This window comes from Phoca vitulina, unplaced genomic scaffold (genome assembly GCF_004348235.1).
Source record: "Phoca vitulina isolate PV1807 unplaced genomic scaffold, GSC_HSeal_1.0 scaffold100, whole genome shotgun sequence".
NCBI classification, from domain to species: domain Eukaryota; kingdom Metazoa; phylum Chordata; class Mammalia; order Carnivora; family Phocidae; genus Phoca; species Phoca vitulina.
Window position 1 is genome coordinate 2,215,881 of NW_022589803.1, and position 17,728 is coordinate 2,233,608.

Consider the following 17,728-nt stretch of genomic DNA (forward strand, 5'->3'; position numbering starts at 1 on the left):
GATTACTCCACAGCCAAGCAGCTTAAAACGACATAATCAACATTTTTTGTCTTTCACAGTTTTTATGGGTCAGGAATTTAGAGGAGGTTTAGCCAGGTCATGGTTCAGTGTCTCCTGAGGTTCCAGGCAGATGTGGGACTTCAGAAGGCTATGGCCTGGCTGAGACTGGAGGATCTGCCTCCAGTGCGGCTCATGCTTGGCTGGCAAATCTGTACTGGCTTTGACAGCCATCTCAGTTCCATGGAGGCCTCTCCTTAGGGCTGCTTGCGTGTCTTCATGACATGCAAGTCATGCAGACTGAGCAAGACCGAAGCTGCAACACCTTTTATGACCTGGCCTTGAAAACCACAGGCTTTTTCATCCGCCCCATTCTATCCCTTAGAAGGCACAGTCACTAAGTCCAGCCCACATTCAAGGGGAGGAGGATTGGGCTTTACCTTTTGAAGGGAGGAGAGTCAAAGAATTTGCAGATATATTTTGAAAACACTGTATTCTCCAAATTAGCTGTTCCGATTTACTTTCTCATCAGCAATGTATGTACATTCCCACCCTCACCAACCAACACTGGATCTCATCTTATTTATATTTACCGTGTGGATGTTGACAAAAGTTCACTCCCTGACCAAACTTTAGTCGGGCTCCTCTGAGCCCTCTTCTTAACCAGGCCTCAACGTTGGCCTGTCTAGCCCAGTCTTAACAAAAAATTCTACTAAATCAGTTCAGGGAGCATTCCCCCATCTTTGATATCTAGTCAGGTTCTTCATCCCCCAGCTCTGATAAGCCCGTTAGGACAGTTTAGCAAGAATCCCCCTTCCCTGATGTCTATTGTTAGTAGGCTCTTTAGCTATAAATCCCCAATATGTCTTTGTTGTATTCAGGGTTCAGCCTGATCTCTCTCCCTATTGACATACCCCTGTTGCAATAGTCTTCCTGAAGTCTTCCTTCCTGTTTTTACAGGTCTCAGAATGATTTTTCCTTTAACAATGTATGAAAATGTGGTGTATTTTTTGCATTTCCAGATGATTAATGAGATTGAACTTGACTCCCTTTGTTTATATCCACTGGGACTTCTTTTTCTGTGAGTTTCTAGTAAATATCTTTTACCAGGTATTTAGCTGGTTGACTATCGGTTTTTAGAAGTTCTCTATATATTCTGGATAATAATTTTTTGTCTGTTATATATGTTGTAAAAATATTCACTGATATATTGTATCATTTGCTTTTTTTTACTTTCACTGATGTTGATGATTCTCTCAGGTATTAAATGATTTGTTTATTCTCTTTTGAGTATTATCTATTCGTGTACGTTTCCACCTATCGGAATTGTTTTGTATGAATTTTTTAAAAGATTTTGTTTATTTATTTGAGAGAGAGAGAAAGAACACAAGCAGGGAGGAGGGGCACAGGGAGAGGGAGAAGCAGACTTCCTACTGAGCGGGGAAGCCTGATGCGGGACTCGATTCCAGGCCCCCAAGATCATGACCTGAGCCGAAGGCAGATGCTTAACCAGTTGAGCCACCCAGGCACCCCTTGTGTTAATTTTTTATATACTATTTGCCACTTGCTCTCAAGTTTGTTTTTTTTTAAAGATTTTATTTATTTATTTGACAGAGTGACACAGCGAGAGAGGGAACACAAGCAGGGAGAGTGGGAGAGGGAGAAGCAGGCTTCCCACCGAGCAGGGAACCCGATGTGGGGCTCGATCCCAGGACCCTGGGATCATGACCTGAGCCGAAGGCAGACGCTTAATGACTGAGCCACCCAGGTGCCCCTGCTCTCGAGTTTGTTGCAAACATTTCCTCAATTGTTTTTTTTTTTAGGATGTCTGTGATCAAATTGTGTAGCAGACAAGTGTGTTTGGCTTTTCCTTTGAAATATCTTCCATTGGGTTGAAGCTTGGAAAGTCTTCCATTATCTCTATCAGTTCTTTAACCAGTCTCTCAGCTTCTTATTTCTCTCCAATTCCCTCCACTTTTATTTACTTAGAACCTATTGAGTGGTAGCTCTGTTCTAGGTTCTGGAAATATAGCCCTAAAGTAGCGGACAGAAGTTTGTACGCCCAGGGAAGGCAGGATCTCCTAGACAGCAAACACATCCATGGGAGGACACCAGATGATCCTGCACACCATACCTTCTGGGGCCTCCTCTTATCTTGCCACTCTCCTCCTCTAGAATTTTCCAGTGGGAAAGCTGCTGACTTGATCTGGGTATATTTTGAGATGATGGTCCCTCTAGCTCTGAACACTGGGGAATGTCCTGTCCTCTCAGTCCCGGCCAGCACCCCACCTTGCTCCTGGCCTTATCCCCTTCACTCATCCTCATCTTCTTCACCCTCCAGACCCTTTCAACACCCTGAAGGTGCTTTCTTCAGTCTCTCCTCTCAAGCTGTGGTCCCATCTGTCCTCATCTCAGAGGCCAGACCTGGCAGTCTTCCTGTCCTTGCCTCCTTTCATACCTCAGGCACTGCAGGCTGGCTCTGCCACTCCAAGGAAAGGCCTCCCTGTAGCAGATCCAGGGGCTTTGCCTCCTCTCCCCTCCGGGGCCACCCTCACATCTAGCGCCATTGGACCTTTGAGATTACTCCTCCCCTGTCTCGTCTATGGGTTCCTGCTCTCTGGGTGTCCCCTGGAACACCAGTGCACCTTGTGCTCTGTCCTCAACTCACTCTCCTTTTCCTTATACTTGTTCTGGTTCAGTGCATCACCTCTGGCTAAAGTGTATGATATGTCCACGACTTTACCTCAAGCCTAAAAGGTCCTTAGCTGGACAACTGCATTCTCTTTACCCTGCCTGGGGCCAAAGTGAGCCTTGTCTTCCCCCAAACCTGCTCTTCCTCCAATCTCCTTGTGACGGGGGTAACCTCATTGTTCCCCACCATCTCTTGGGCTCACTCTTCCTCACCCATCACTCATGTGTAGTGGGGAACTTGCCTCCTTCCCAGGTTTCCAGCCAGCACCTCCCTGTCCCCACTCCGTCCCCACCTGAGGCTATAGCTTCACTGCTGTCCCCATACTCAGCCTCCTCCCACCCTCTAGTCCAGTCTGCAACCCATCTTGGCATCTGCCAGGCCTGGCGGAAGGCTGCCCTCAGGGCCACATCCACCTGTACGTCCAGAGGTAGGGTCTACTTTCCAGTGTTCTCTTCAGACTCAGAAACTTCTGGTGGCCTCCGGACTACTCACTTTGCAGGATCTCATCTCCATGCCTTTACTGACACTCCCCTTCCTGGAATGCTTTTCCCATTCTCCAAAAGTTCTCATCTGTTATGTAGCTAGGGGGTCACCTCCTCCAGAGTCTTCCCAGAAGCCCATTCCCACTGGGAACCCCTGGTCCTGGAGTCTGGTCCTACTCTCCTGGCCCTTGTCTGGACTCTGGGATCAGCCAGGACAGTGCTTCTGTTTCATTTACTTTCTTCCTCATTCCCGTACACCTTTTTTAACCATGAGCCATCCCTAGCCACATCCTTCCCCCACACTTCATAACGCCTCTTAATAAACAACAGTGTAGGATATCCCGACTTTATCAGGAGGCTCTGCTGGCTGGAACCTCCGGCTGGACACGGCAATTACAAATGAGCCTCGGAGGACAAGATCCTCTTGCAGGTGAGGCTAGAAAAATGAATACCAAGAGCTTCCTGGCGGACTGCTGGGTCCAGCCCTTTGGGATGGGAATTGGATTTACTTCAGAATCTCAGTAAACGGGATAACACCTGTTCACACAGGCAGTTTATCTCTTCTCCCCAACATCCAGCAGAGGGCAGGCGATCAGCAGAAGCACTGTGAACTAATGGGACCGCGAGGGAGGGAGGGAATGAGCGAGAGGGAATGAAATGAGGGAATGAGTAAGAGACGTAATGAGGAGTAAAGGAATAAAGGAGAAAAGGGAGGGAAGGAATGAGTGAGCGAAGGAACGAAAAAGTGAGAGAATGAAGGAGAGAGGAAACGAGAGAAGGACGGAGGAAACAGATTTACAGGGCGCGACCCTTCCCAAAAGGCCCTGCTTCATTTATTCACTTATTCATTCGTTCAGCCCCGCCCGGTGCCAGGAGCTACGCTAGGTGTAGAGACGCACGGTCGCCCAGGCAGCTGGAGCTCTGCTCCGCTGAGCTAAGACCAGAGCTGCGCCCGCGGAAAAGCTGCCTCGGGCGGCGCCCCTCCTCCCGCCAGAGCTCGGCGCCCCTCCCCCAGCACCCCAGCGAGACGTCCCCCGGCCTCCGTCTACACCCGGCTGGCGCCTGCGCGGCGCGGCCACGTGACTCGCCGAGGCCCGCCCCCCTCCCCCCGCGGCCGCCCGCCCGCCCCGCCCCCGCCTCTGGCGAGTGCGGCCTCAGCTTGCGGCGGCACCAGGTGAGCTGCCAGGCGCGGGCCCGGTGGGCCGGGTGGCAGCGAGCGCGGGTGGCGGGCGGCCGGCGGCAGCGGGGCCCGGGCCAGCAGCCCTGGGGGGCGCGGGGACGCAGGGGCGGGCGCGGGCCGGAGGCGCGGGAGTGGAGGCCTGAGGCGAGTCCCGCGGCCTGACGTGGCGGGGGCGCGGCGGGGGCGCGGCGGGGGCGCGGCTGGGCGGGGAGCTGGCGCTAGCAGAGATACCGGACCTCCACACCGCTGCGGGATCCGCCGGCCTCCTAGCCCTTGGGCTGGCCTGTTGCCCGCGGCGGGTCTGAGCGCGGCCTTCCCAGCCGCGACCCTCGGTACTGTGCGCGGGCGGGTCCTGCAACAGGCGGGTGGGGCGGGGCCGGACTGCCACCACCTGGTGTGACCTTGGACCTCGGCCTGCGAGCCTCAGTTTCCTCAGCAGCTCACCGGGGCCGGGGGTCGGGGGGCCCGCGGGCTGCAGCCGAGGAAGTCCAACCTCGCCAGCTCGCGCGGTTTCCAAAAAGAAGCCGGGGATCGCGCTGTCATTGCAAAATCTCCGGGTCCCGGGTCCCGAAGCGTTGGCCGCGGGTTCTGACTACTTCCAATCTTGCGTCGGCCGGAGTCGATGGGTCGCCATCGCCTTATGCCTGGGGACCTTTTCGCGCCAGGCCTCCCTGAGGCCGGGCCTGGCCGCAGGTTTGGTGCACCAAGATGCCCCAACTCAGCTTTCTGGAAGACTCATTCCAGAGCGCATCCGAGTTGGCACTCCTATGATGGCTCCCCATTCTGGAGATTAGTACCTACTCCCTCCTCTCCTCTTCCCAACTGTCCCTAATCCCTTTGTTGCAGACCTTGCTTCATGCTGCCAAGGATTGGGGTTCATTGAAGGCAGACAATGTTTTGGGGCGCTTCAGAGGACTGAGGGGTGCCTGCTCAGTAAATGGTGTTGAGTTGAAAATTCTTCAAAAATACTTTTGACGCTGTCATCCATGAGTTCATAAAAAATCATTTTACATCCTTCAGTTTGTACCTACTTGGGACATAAATCTTCCTTCCTGCTCCCCTCAAAAGCTTTGAACAAACAGCACAGAGTGGAGGGGCCTTGCTTGTGATGAGTCGAATCAGAGATGTTATGGAGCTGGAAGGAACTTAATCTAGGGAAAGACTTCATGATAGAGTAATCCCTGTAAAATGAATAGGAGAAAGAAGGTGCCACCAAGTGAGCTTCCAAGAACATTCATGGGAAAGAATCACAAAAGAAGTGTTGCATTTGACTTAATTTTTTATTTTTTGAAATTTTGTTAATTACCAAAACGTAGTTGCACTGTGAAATGCTGTTTTTCATCTAAGTCAACAAAGAGTAAAAAGAAATGCTATTGGTGGGCTAGATGGTGGTCGGAACCAGGGTCTCATACTTTGCTGGTGGGAGAATCAATTAGTATAACCTCTATGGAGGGCAGTTTGGCAATATGCACTCAAATGACAAATAAACATTAAAATTCAAATGATCCAGCAGTTATGTATCTAGATTTTTTCCTCAAATAACTGCTGCATATGTGGCATATCGAAATGATTTTCAATGTGTAACTGTTTGCAAAAGCAAACAATTGGAGGAAACCTAGATGTCTCTCTGAAAAGGGTTGGTTAAATAACATGCAGTTATCCATACAATGGACTGTGGGAGGGATATTAAGTTTTCATATGCAGAAGTTAATGAAGGGGGGAAACGGTGTAGATTTCCAGATTTGCTTTTGAATCTGTAGATGTCCCCTACTAGGGAAGGTAGAATTGTAGTTTTCTTCTGGGAGAGGATCTGGTTGGGGCATAAGTGGGAGGAAAATTTAAGTTTCATAACATACCTTTCTGTGCCTTTTGAATTTGAATGTGAACATATTAAAAAACAAGTTTGAGAATTTAGTTTTTAAATATTTCATACTAACAGAAAAGTTACTACCTCTCCCTATCAGATCCTAATGTTTTGTCTTCTTTGTTTTTTTTTGTTTGTTTGTTTTAAAGAAATAAAACATTCTCTTTTTCCTTCCTGGAGAAAATCATGATCCTGAATTCCTTTAATGTGCCTATGTATGTTCTACTGTAACGCCTATCTACAAGCAAAATTGGACGGTATTTTGTTGTGTGATTTCAAACTTTTTGTATTATATGTATTCTGCAGTGTGCTTTTTTTTCCTTTGCGTGGCTTTGAGATTTCTCCATGTTGATGACTATAGCTTGAGTTCTAGTTTGCCCATTTTAACTGTTGTCTAGTATTCTGTTGGCTCACTGTGTTGCAGCATCCATGCCTCTGAGGATGGACATACTGGTCGTGGCCAATGCTTGCTTTATGAACAAGGCTGTGTTGCATGGTCTTGAATGTGTTGCACTCTGAGCTATGCTCCTACAGAGCAGGGAATTGGTTTGTTTTCTTCACACTGCCCTCAGCACCTAGCTTAGTTCCTTAAATTGTGCTTGGTAAATGTGCTTTGCTTGCCCGAGGAGGCAGTCTTCTACTGTATTCTGTACTCCGTAGTAAGTGTAGCTGCCATGGATCCCTTCTCAAAGGGGCAGAGAAGTTCTGACGTGGGGTTGATGTCTGTTGGAGCAGTCAGTCCCCGCTGCCACCCTTAGGGAAGGAGGCCTTCTTGACTCCCCTGGTGGTCACGGTAGTGAGGAGGAAGCTTAGACTTGGAGATAATGAGCTAAGTGCTCAGAGTCATGTGGTTACAAGTGGTACCAACAGTCATGGAGTTTTGCAATGTGAGTGAGATAAAGCCCTAGCTGGTGGGTAGATAGAACAGCTTCAGTGATGGAGCATGCCTGTTTTGTTCTTGATACAGTGACAGAGGGAGAAGAGATCGAACTAGACCTTGACCAATATGGGGTTATAAAGAGACAGGTCTAGGTGGGAGTCTGATGGTGTTTAGAGGATGACAGGTGTCCCTTTTGGTCTAAGGGCTAGTGACAGGGTATATGGGAAAGGAACATTTTGAGCCAGATCATGGGGAGACCTAAGCAGAAGGTAGTAGGGGGCCAGTGCTTGAGAAGTCAGGTGGTATACTCACTGGGCATTTGGGGACCACCAGCGGCCTGAGCCGGGGAGATGGGGAGGATGGGACAGGAGGAAGGAAACCAGTTGGGAGTGTCATTGCTGTGGTGTGACCCAGAGTGGTGGCCATGGAGGAATAAGTGGATGGGCATCTGAAATAGGAGAGAAGGAGTCAGAACTAGAGGATCTGATAGATGCAGGTATAAAAAGAAAAGAGATCATTGAAACCATGAGGTTTCCGATGTGGAACTTGTGGCTGTATGAATAAGAAAACTAGACCAGTGGGGCCCTCCCCACTGTTGGCTGGATTAGGCATCGAGCTGGAGGTGCATTTGGGAATATAGGGTAGATTCTTGGGAAAGAGGGGTGGGCTGGGGCAGGGTGTGTTGGCTGAAGGGATCAGAAAAGAGAGCATTGCTTGGGGCAGAGTTTCAAGTCAAGAGAGGTGGTTAATGGGGGCTACCCCTTGGCCCGGGCTGTCTGTGTGTGAGCCAGTCCAGGGTGCGGAGGAAGCAGTGGGTAGGTGGGTGAAGGTTCCAAATCCAGGAGGCACACTGAGGGACCAGCACAGAGGGGAATGGGGCATGTTGGATGGGAAGCAGCGGAGAGTCCAAAGCAATCAGGTGTGCTCCGGAGCTGTAGTAGTGAGGACAGAGGCCTCTTCATTTCGGCAAGGTTTTTTTGTTTGTTCATTTGTTTAAGTAGACGCCATGCCCAGCGTGGAACCCAGTGCAGGGCTTGAACTCTGAACCCTGAGATCAAGATCTGAGCTGAGATCAAGAGTCAGATGCTTAACCATCTGAGCCACCCAGGGACCGCAGTTTGGCAAGTTTTATAGTAGAATCTATTTTTCTTTTTCTCCACCCCCCCACCCCCGCTTTTTTAAAATTTTAAGTAGGCTCCACACCCAACATGGGGCTTGAACTCACAATCCTGAGATTAAGAGTCCTAGGCTCTACTGACTGAGTTAGCCGGGTGCTCCTTTCATTTTTTTTCTCTTAAAGACACAGTATAGGGAATTGGAGAAGAAACTAATTTGGGGGAGGGGATATTGGAATGGCCGTAGTGGCCACAGGCAGTGTGGCAGGTGACCCCTGAGCTCCCACTTGCTGGCTGGGTGGCAGTGCTGTGGCTAGAGTGCTTAGCTCAGCCCAAGAGTGCAGTGCAGGACTGGCTGCCCTGACTCAGAATGCATGGCCAAAGTGTGTTTGAGGTAGGTTTGTTTGACTGATTGGGTTTCTGAGGCTTCAACCCAAATCATTGTGCATGTTTTGAACATACTCAATTATTACAAAGTAACCTTGAACTAAAAACGTGCTGCAGATGATCTTGAATGCACCAGCTCTAGTTCAAATTACTGTGCTCGACTCTCAGAATCTTGGTAAAAGAAGACAGGTCCTGGACCCTCCCCTGGGTATCCTGGCCAGCACTCAAGTCTGTTGTCATTTTTATGCATCCATTCCTGTGTGAGGGAACCCAGTTTTGTTCTTTCTCTCTCTCTCTTTTATTTTTTATTTATTTTAAAAAAGATTTTATTTATTTATTTATTTGACAGAGACAGAGACAGAGAGAGAGCACAAGCAGGGGGAGTGGTAGAGGGAGAGGGAGAAGCAGGCTCCCTGCTGAGCAGGAGCCGGATGCGGGGCTCGATCCCAGGACCCTGGGATCATGACCTGAGCCGCAGGCAGGTGCTCAACTGACTGAGCCACCCATGCGCCCCTCTTTTTTTAAAAAGATTTTATTTATTTGAGAGACAGAGCATGAGAGAAAGAGATCACGAGCATGGGGGGAGGGTATAGGGAGAAGCAGACTCCCTACTGAACAGGGAGCCCAATGCGTGACTCATCCCAGGACCCTGGGATCATGAACCTGAGCCGAAGACCGACTTAGCCACCCGGGTGCCCCTTTCTCTTTTTTTGAAGCAAACTCTATTGCCAATGTGGGGCTCGAACTCACAACCTGGAGATTAAGAGTTGCATGCTCTACCAACTAAGCCAGCCAGGTGCCCCAGTTTTGTTTTCTCTCAATGGGAGAGAGGAAGAGCTCTTGAGAACCTGGTCTGTGCTTTATATTCATCGTTTACCAATTTTAGATTTCCCCAAGAGGCGGGGTGCTTTTATTTCCCTTTTCATTTGAGGAACCTGAGACTCAGGTTGGTCATGTGGTGAGTCCCTGGTAGGCCTGGGGCCCCAACCAAGGTCAGTCTGTCTCCGGAACCCTTCTGTTTCCCAGAGATGTTGAAGGAGACAAAATTTAATGAAGAATCCTGGAGATGAAGGGACACAGGTCTTCAGGAAGGAGGCCCCAAGTCTGTAGAAGCAGTGGGAGGGGAGAGGGAATTCGTGGGTTTAAAGACCACAGGGGAAGCCCAGGTGAGCTGGTGGGAGGAACAAGTGCCACGGGCAGCAGGTGCCACTGGGCCAGTCTGTGCACTGTGTGGTGTTGCTTCCCTGGCTTATTCCCTGTCCCCTCTGTCTTCAGCTGACAGCCGCAGTGGTGAGGTCTGGTGTGGTGGTCAGGATGGCGGAGGAGCAGGAGTTCACCCAGCTGTGCAAGTTTCCTGTGCAGCCCTCACACCCGCATTGTGTCAACAACACCTACCGGAGTGCACAGCACTCCCAGGCCTTGCTCCGGGGGCTGCTGGCTCTCCGGGACAGTGGCATCCTCTTTGATGTTGTCCTGGTGGTGGAGGGGAGACACATTGAGGCCCATCGAATCCTGCTGGCTGCATCCTGTGATTACTTCAGGTGAGTTACATTCACATGTTCTCACAAGTAAAGTAGCACAGGTAATCCTGGCTCCACTAGGTGTTTGTGTTGGCACCCACAGTGACCCAGTGGGACGAACCAGTCAGAAGCTGCCAAGTCCCCTGCTCTCCCTGAGCTCCCACTGCTTGTTACAGTGACTCACCAACACTGAGTGGGACAGAGGGGTCTTGGAATCTGTTTTTCTTTCTACTTTTTTTTTTTTTTAAGATTTTATTTATTTGAGAGGGAGAGTGAGCGAGAGACAGCAGAGCACAAGCCAGGGGAGGGGCAGAGGGAGAGGGAGGAGCAGACTCCCTGCTGAGCAAGAAGCCTGATACGGGGAGATCCCAGGACCCTGGGATCATGACCTGAGTCAAAGGCAGACGCTTAACTGACTGAGCCACCCACGCACCCCTGAATCTGTTTTTCTTTCAGCTCTTCTGGGACATGTTCTCTTTTTTTCTTTTTTTTTTTTTTTTTTAAGTAATCTCTAGCCAGTGTGGGTGGGGCTGGAATTCACAGCCCTGAGATTAAGAGTGGCATGCTCTTCTGAGCCAGCCAGGCTCCCACCTTTTTTCCTGTTTCTTAAAAGACAACACGCTTGACTTTACTTGTCCTGTTGCATTTTATAAAATGAATTTTCTGTATCTTGGTATAAAACAGATTTTGTTTCCGTTTACTCTGGTTTCCCCAACATTTCATTTTGAGAAATTTCAGATCTGTGGAAAGTTGAAAGAATAATATTACGTACACCTGAATACCGGTTGTTACATTTTACTGTATTTGCTTTCTCTTCACGCACAAAGACATATACACACCTTTTTTAAGATATTGGCACTTTATGCCTTAAACTTTCAGTGTCCTCTCCACCCCCCAGTGGTGTTCTTATAATGCTAACTAGAAGCCCACATGAGCCTGGTCATCAGGCTTTGGGTCCCTGTGGGTGCTGAGGCCAAGGCCAAGTGGTCAGTTGTGTATACACATTGTCCACACAGCCATGTGATGTGGGAAGTTGTGCCTTTTGTGCCCGTTCCCTGGCCGTCTTCCTTCTCATCTTTTTTTTTTTTGGTTAAGATTGTATTTATTTATTTATTTGAGAGAGAGTGAGCACACATGCACATGAGCAGGCAAAGGGACGAGTAGACTCCCCGCTGAGCGCAGAGCCCCGCTCGCCCCCAGTCTGAGATCATGACCGTAGTAGAAATCAGATGTTCAACCGACTGAGCCACCCAGGCGCCCCACACCCTCTCATCTTGAGGGCCTAAGCCTCTGACCTTCCTCCTTCCCCCCCACCCCCTCGCCCAGGGATTCTTGGTCCCTTAGGGTTTCTGTGGCCTCCTTCATGACCCCATCCCAGCCATTGGCACATTGGGAAGAATTGGTGCCACTACCCTCGTTGTACCCTGGTGAGAGGAGGAGCCCCAGCCCCAGCCACCTGATTCCCATTCCAGCTCTGATTCTGTTTCATTGTTTCGTCTTCAAGTATTAGTTATAGTTCTCAGTTTTTGTTTTTGTTTTGTTTTGTTTTAAAGATTTTATTTATTTGAGAGAGAGAGGGAGTGTGTGGCGGGGGGAGGAGTGGGAGTGGGAGGGGAGGGGCAGAGGGGAAAGGAGAGAGAATCTGAAGCAGACTCCGCACTCAGCATAGAGCCTGACTTGGGGCTCGATCCCATGACTGCGAGATCATGACCTGAGCCAAAACCAAGAGTCAGATGCTTAACCTACTGAGCCACCCAGGTGCCCCTGTTTTTTTGTTTTTTAGAGTAATCTCTATTCCCAGCGTGAGGCTTGAACTCATGACCCAGAGATCGAGAGTCGCACACTCCACTGACTGAGCCAGTCAGGTGCCCCAGTTCTCATTTTTTGGTTTTAGGAACTATCAAGTGAAATATTTCTTCATGGTGTAAGTACCTCCTATTCTCCAGAAGGAGTTTATAGAGAGCATGACCGGTGGTGGCCTAGGGCAGACATGGCCAGGCTTTCTTGCCTTGACTTATGCTGTTACTCAGCAGTGCTGCCCTTCTCTGCCTTTCCTGCCCCGCAGTGTTATCTTCTGGGCCCAGCTGAGGTGCCTCTTCCTCTGGGGAGCTTTCTCTAGTTGTCCTGCACCCTTTCCCAGCCTCTGGCTCTCAGGGCTGGCTCCTCCCTTCAGGAGGCTGCTGACCCCTTGGGGACAGAGAGCTGCATGGCCCTGGATCACCCTTGTCTTGGGAGGCACCCCCTGCAGGAATCCTCCTTTGGTGTATACTCTGTGCAAGGTTTAGGGATTGACTAAACCGTGCATCTTGGGTCTTGTTTTTTTGACTTGCGGTAATAACTGTCCACTGTACTAATCTTTTGGCTCCCATGGCCCCCTCCTGCTTTGCCCTGTCTACTTCTGTGCTGGTTCCTGTGCTCCCCACCCCTGTGTGTCAGGAGGCACAAGTGTTCTGTCCTGCATGTGGCCTCCCTGGATCATATATCTCTCCCTCAGTTTTCATACTGTGAATTATAAGATACTCAACTCAATGCCTGTGATTTTGAAAATTTGGATAAAATTGATGATTTTGTAGAAAGTATATGTGGACAGAACTTCACCCCTGAAAAAGAAAGTTATATTCTCCACAAAAACATGAAGCCCAGACATGTCCTGGGGAGTTGTGCCTTTTATGACACAGACTCTGATGCCCTTTAAACTTTCAGAGCAGAGAAAGAGAAAGGAAGTCCCCCCCAAAAAATTTTTTTTAAGATGTTATTTATTTATTTGACAGACAGCACAAGCGGGGGGGTGGCGGAAGGAGAGGGAGAAGCAGGCTCCCCACTGAGCAGGGAGCCCGATGCAGGGCTTGATCTCAGGGCCCTGGGATCATGACCTGAGCTGAAGGCAGACCCTTAACTGACTGACACCCAGGCATCCCTCTAAAAAATTTTTTTAAAGATTTTATTTATTTATTTATTGAGCAAGCGAGAGAGAGAAAGCACAAGTTGTGGTGGGGGAGCAGAGGGAGAGGGACAAGCAGACTCCGTGCTGAGCACCGAGCCCAATGGGGACTTGATTCCACAACCCCGAGATCCTGAGCTGAAATCAAGAGTCGGACACTTGGGGGGCCTGGGTGGCTCAGTTGTTAAGTGTCTGCCTTCAGCTCGGGTCATGATCCCAGGGTCCTAGGATCGAGCCCCACATCGGGCTCCCTGCTCTGCGGGAAGCCTGCTTCTCCCTCTCCCACTCCGCCTGCTTGTGTTCCCTCTCTCTCTGTGTCTCTCTCTGTCAAATAAATAAAATCTTAAAAAAAAAAAAAAAAAGAGTCGGACACTTAACCAACTGAGCCACCCAGGCGCCCCTGAGAGTTTTCACATTTTTTAAAGAGAGTTACATAACATTAGTATCAAAATTGGACAGATAGCCAAGATACAAGAAAATTGCAGCTCATTTGTGAATGACAGTGTGGAGCCTTCAGTGAGACCTCAGTCCAGAGCTCCGCAGCACTACCATCCCTCTCCCTAATGTATTGCAAAGCAGCAGACCCTAGCCCGGGGGGGCTTCGTTCCATGTTATTCACTCAAAGGGGACCTTTTACAGATATCAGCATCCATTCCTGCAGCTAAAATACTTTTTTTAAAAACGATTTTATTTTTTTATTTTTGAGAGAGCACGCGTGCGTGTGCATAAGCAGGGGGAGTCTCAGGCAGAGGGAGAAGCAGGCTCCCTGCTGAGCAGGGAGCCCAATGCGGGACTCAATCCCGGGACCCTGGCATCATGACCTGAGCCGAAGACAGATGCTCAACGACTGAGCCACCCAGGCATCCCTAAAATACTTTTTGAATTGGTGAAAAAAAGTTGAAGGCACCAGTTTACCCCTGCCCTCCCACATCATCTCCCCACCTCACCCCCCTCCCAACCACGGTAACTATTTTTAAAAGTTCCTCTTTATCCATACACAGTTTCTTTTTGCAAATACTAGTCCAGAATTCTGAAACCCCCAAAGCCCTGCAATTTGAAAGTTGTTTTGTTTTGTTTTTTTGTTCCACTGTGTTGCTGAAGCTTCTAAAGTGTATTCAGGGAGTCTCCTAGAGCCGTTTTTGTTAGTTGATAGCTGTCCAGTCATTAATTTTGTGGGGGGAATGGGGAAAGCTGGGTTCTCCCGCATTGCCATTTTTTCCACGAGTTTTTGTTTTTTAAATTTTGGTTCAAATCTATTAAACTACAAAACCTGCCCTAAACTGATGTAAGGCTAATTTTATTTTTATCCTACTTAGTATATGTCTTTTACATTTTGCTTTGGAAATACTAAGGAGTTTGGATGTGAGGTACTGACCCAGACCCTACAGGAGTGTGACATCATACATGGCATGGGTGCAGTGTGTCTCCGGTTGAAATCTCTTGAATTCTTTTTTTTTTTTAAGATTTTATTTATTTATTTGACAGAGAGAGAGACACAGCGAGAGAGGGAACACAAGCAGAGGGAGTGGGAGAGGGAGAAGCAGGCTTCCCGCGCGGAGCAGGGAGCCTGATGTGGGGCTCGATCCCAGGACCCTGGGATCATGACCTGAGCCGAAGGCAGACGCTCAACGACTGAGCCACCTAGGAGCCCCCTGAAATCTCTTGAATTCTGAAACATACTTGGACTCCAGGGTTTGGACCAGGGATTGGAGGCCTGAACAAGCTGACGTAGGGAATGTTTCCCATTGTACATCTGAGGGCGCTCATTGGACATCTGGTTATGATATCCTAGCAGCAGAGGCGGCCCTCATTCTGCAGTGTTCTGTGCTGTTCATGCCCCCCACTTACTCTGTCGGTGTCCTGCTGTGATTTTTCAGCACATGATAAGATTTACCGTCTTAACTGTTTTTTTTTTTAAGATTTTTATTTATTTATTTGACACAGAGAGAGACAGTGAGAGAGGGAACACAAGCAGAGGGAGTGGGAGAGGGAGAAGCAGGCCCCCCGCCAAGCAGGGAGCCGGATGCGGGGCTGGATCCCAGGACCCTGGGACCATGACCTGAGCTGAAGGCAGACGCTTAACGACTGAGCCACCCAGATGCCCCCCATCTTAACCATTTTAAAGTGTACAGCTGAGTAGTGTTAAGTGTATTCATGCTGTTGTGGAAGGGGTCTCCAGGACTTTCTCATCTTGTAAAACTGAAACTCTGTACCAATTAAACAACAGCTCTCTATACCCCTCCTTTCGGCCCCTGGTAACCACCATTCCACTTTCTGTTTCTATGAATTTGACTACTCTAGGAACCTTTTATAAGTGAAATCATACGTATTTGTCCTTTGTGACTGGTTTCTTTCACTTAACATGTCATCAAGATTCATCCATGTTGTAGCATGTGTCAGAATTCCCTTCCTCTTTAAGCCTGAACAATATTCCACTGTGTGAATAGATCACATTTTGTTAATCCGTTCATCTGTGGAGGGACACTTGCATTGTGTCCGCCTCTTGGCTATTGTGAATAATGCTGCTATGAACGTGGATGTACAAATATCGTCTTGAGACCCTGTTTTCAGTTCTTCTGGGTATATACCCAGAAGTGGAATTGCTGGGTTATATGTTAATTCTATATTGAATTGAGGAACGTCCATACTGTTTACCACAGTAGCTGCCACCATTTTATATTCCCACTAGCAGTGCACAAGGGTTCCATTATCTCTGTATTCTCACCAACATGTATTATTTTCTGGGTTTTTTGGGTAGTGGCAATCCTAATGGTTTTGAGGTATGGACATCATTTTATTCTTTTTTTTTTTTTTTTTTAAGATTTATTTATTTTAGAGAGAGAGAGAGCACGTGCACGGGGGTGGGGAGTAGAGGGAGAAGGAGAGAGAATCTCAAGCAGATTCCACGCTGAGCAAAGAGCCTGACACGGGGCTTGATCTCACGACCCTGAGATCACAACCTGAGCTGGAACCAAGAGTTGGATGCTTAATTACCTGTGCCCCTCAGGCACCCCAGGACATCATTTTAAAAGTTCTTCACCTTTTAAGTTTTTATTTTCTCATAATTTCAGTGTTACAGAAAAGTAGTAAGGCTATGATAAAGAATTAGGCATCCATTTTTGGTTAAAAACAACAAAAACAAAAGGAGTGGATGTATATTTTATTTTTCTTTCAACCTTTTTTTCCCTCCCTAACTCTTATTTTGAAAGATGTCAGGGACACCTGGGTGGCTCAGGTCGTTGAGCATCTGCCTTCAGCTCAGGTCATGATCTCAGGGTCCTGGGATCTAGTCCCATGTTGGGCTCCCTGCCCAGTGGTGAGCCTGCTTGTCCCTCTCCCTGCTCTTGTGCTCTTGCTCTCTCTCTCCCTCTCAAATAAATAAATAAAATCTTAAAAAAAAAAAAAAAGATGTCAGTCCTATAGAAAAGCTGAAAGATCAGTACAGTGAACAACCGTGCCCTTCACCTAGATTCATCGGTTAGCATTTTCCATATTCACTTCAGAATAAGTTGTGGATATAACAGTTTATCTGGAAATACTTCAGTGTACTTCCAAGAGTAAGAGCCTTCTCTACTATATCTGTAATAACATTATAAATCTAAGAACATTTATAGTCCTTCCATAATTTTATCTGATACTGAGTCCATAGTCAAATTTTCCTAATTGTCCCCAAAATGTCATCTGTCTCCTTCCTTCTTCCCCTCTCCATTCAGGATCCAGTCACAGTCCACACATTGCATGGACACCCCAAAGAGTGAGTCAGTGTACCACAGAGCACAGGAAAGCACCCTGAGGGGGTGTGGGTGGAGTAAAATGTCTAGGAATAAATGTAACGTGCAGGTGCCAGGTCTGTGAGCAGGTGACCTGCAAGATCTCCACAGAGACCCAGAGGCTGGCTTGTGAGATAGAAGAGCCCATCGTGTTCATCACAAGGATGCTAGCTAGCTCTCTCTCCATCAGTCTATGTGTGTAATGCATCCCCAATAAAAATACCAAGAGACTTTATGGGGGGTGGGGGATTACACAAACTGATTCTAAAGTCCAAATTTACAAAAGCAAGCGGTGGCCAGGAAATTATTGAGAAGGTAATAAAAGGAGACTGGCCCTCCCCTGCGGTCATATGTGTTACGGAGCTGTAGTAATCCAGACTGCTCCTGGTACCTGAGATGTGGGAACATTATTGGGAAAGTAGTGACTTTGAACAGACACCAGCCTGCCAGGAACTTGGTGTGTGATAAAGATGGCATCCCAAGTGGGGGAAGGTGATGATGGGGTGGCCCTCTCGAAAAACAAAGTTGCCCCTTGCCTCATGTTGTACCAAAATAAACCAGGTGGAATGATTTGTTGTTGTTGTTGTCAAATGATCCTTTATTGAAATATTTTCCTTTCTAGTTCTTTTTTTTTTTAAGATTTTATTTATTTATTTGACAGAGACACAGCAAGAGAGGGAACACAAGCAGGGGGAGAGGGAGAGGGAGAAGCAGGCTTCCTGCAGAGCAGGGAGCCCGATGCGGGGCTCGATCCCAGGACCCTGGGATCATGACCTGAGCCAAAGGCAGACGCTTAACGACTGAGCCACCCAGGTGCCCCTCCTTTGTAGTTCTTAACTAGCTGGGCATTCCACTACACCACTGTTGCTGTCACCTATGATGTCATGAGAGTGGCAGCCA

General features: G+C 48.4%; 1 protein-coding gene across 2 annotated transcripts in view; it reads left to right on the forward strand.

The window, feature by feature from the left end:
- Positions 1-4,295: 4,295 nt before the first annotated feature.
- The window catches only part of KLHL22 (kelch like family member 22), a 40,200-nt gene continuing 26,767 nt past the window's right edge, over positions 4,296-17,728 (forward strand). Inside the window, exons 1-2 of one of the 2 annotated variants that reach the window (XM_032397605.1) lie at positions 4,296-4,345; positions 9,873-10,138. In XM_032397605.1, the coding sequence (XP_032253496.1) occupies positions 9,912-10,138 (227 nt within the window). In that variant the 5' untranslated portion in view covers positions 4,296-4,345; positions 9,873-9,911. Of the gene's footprint in view, positions 4,346-4,575; positions 4,684-9,872; positions 10,139-17,728 lie in introns of those variants that run through there. The other variant, XM_032397606.1, reaches the window with a different exon arrangement.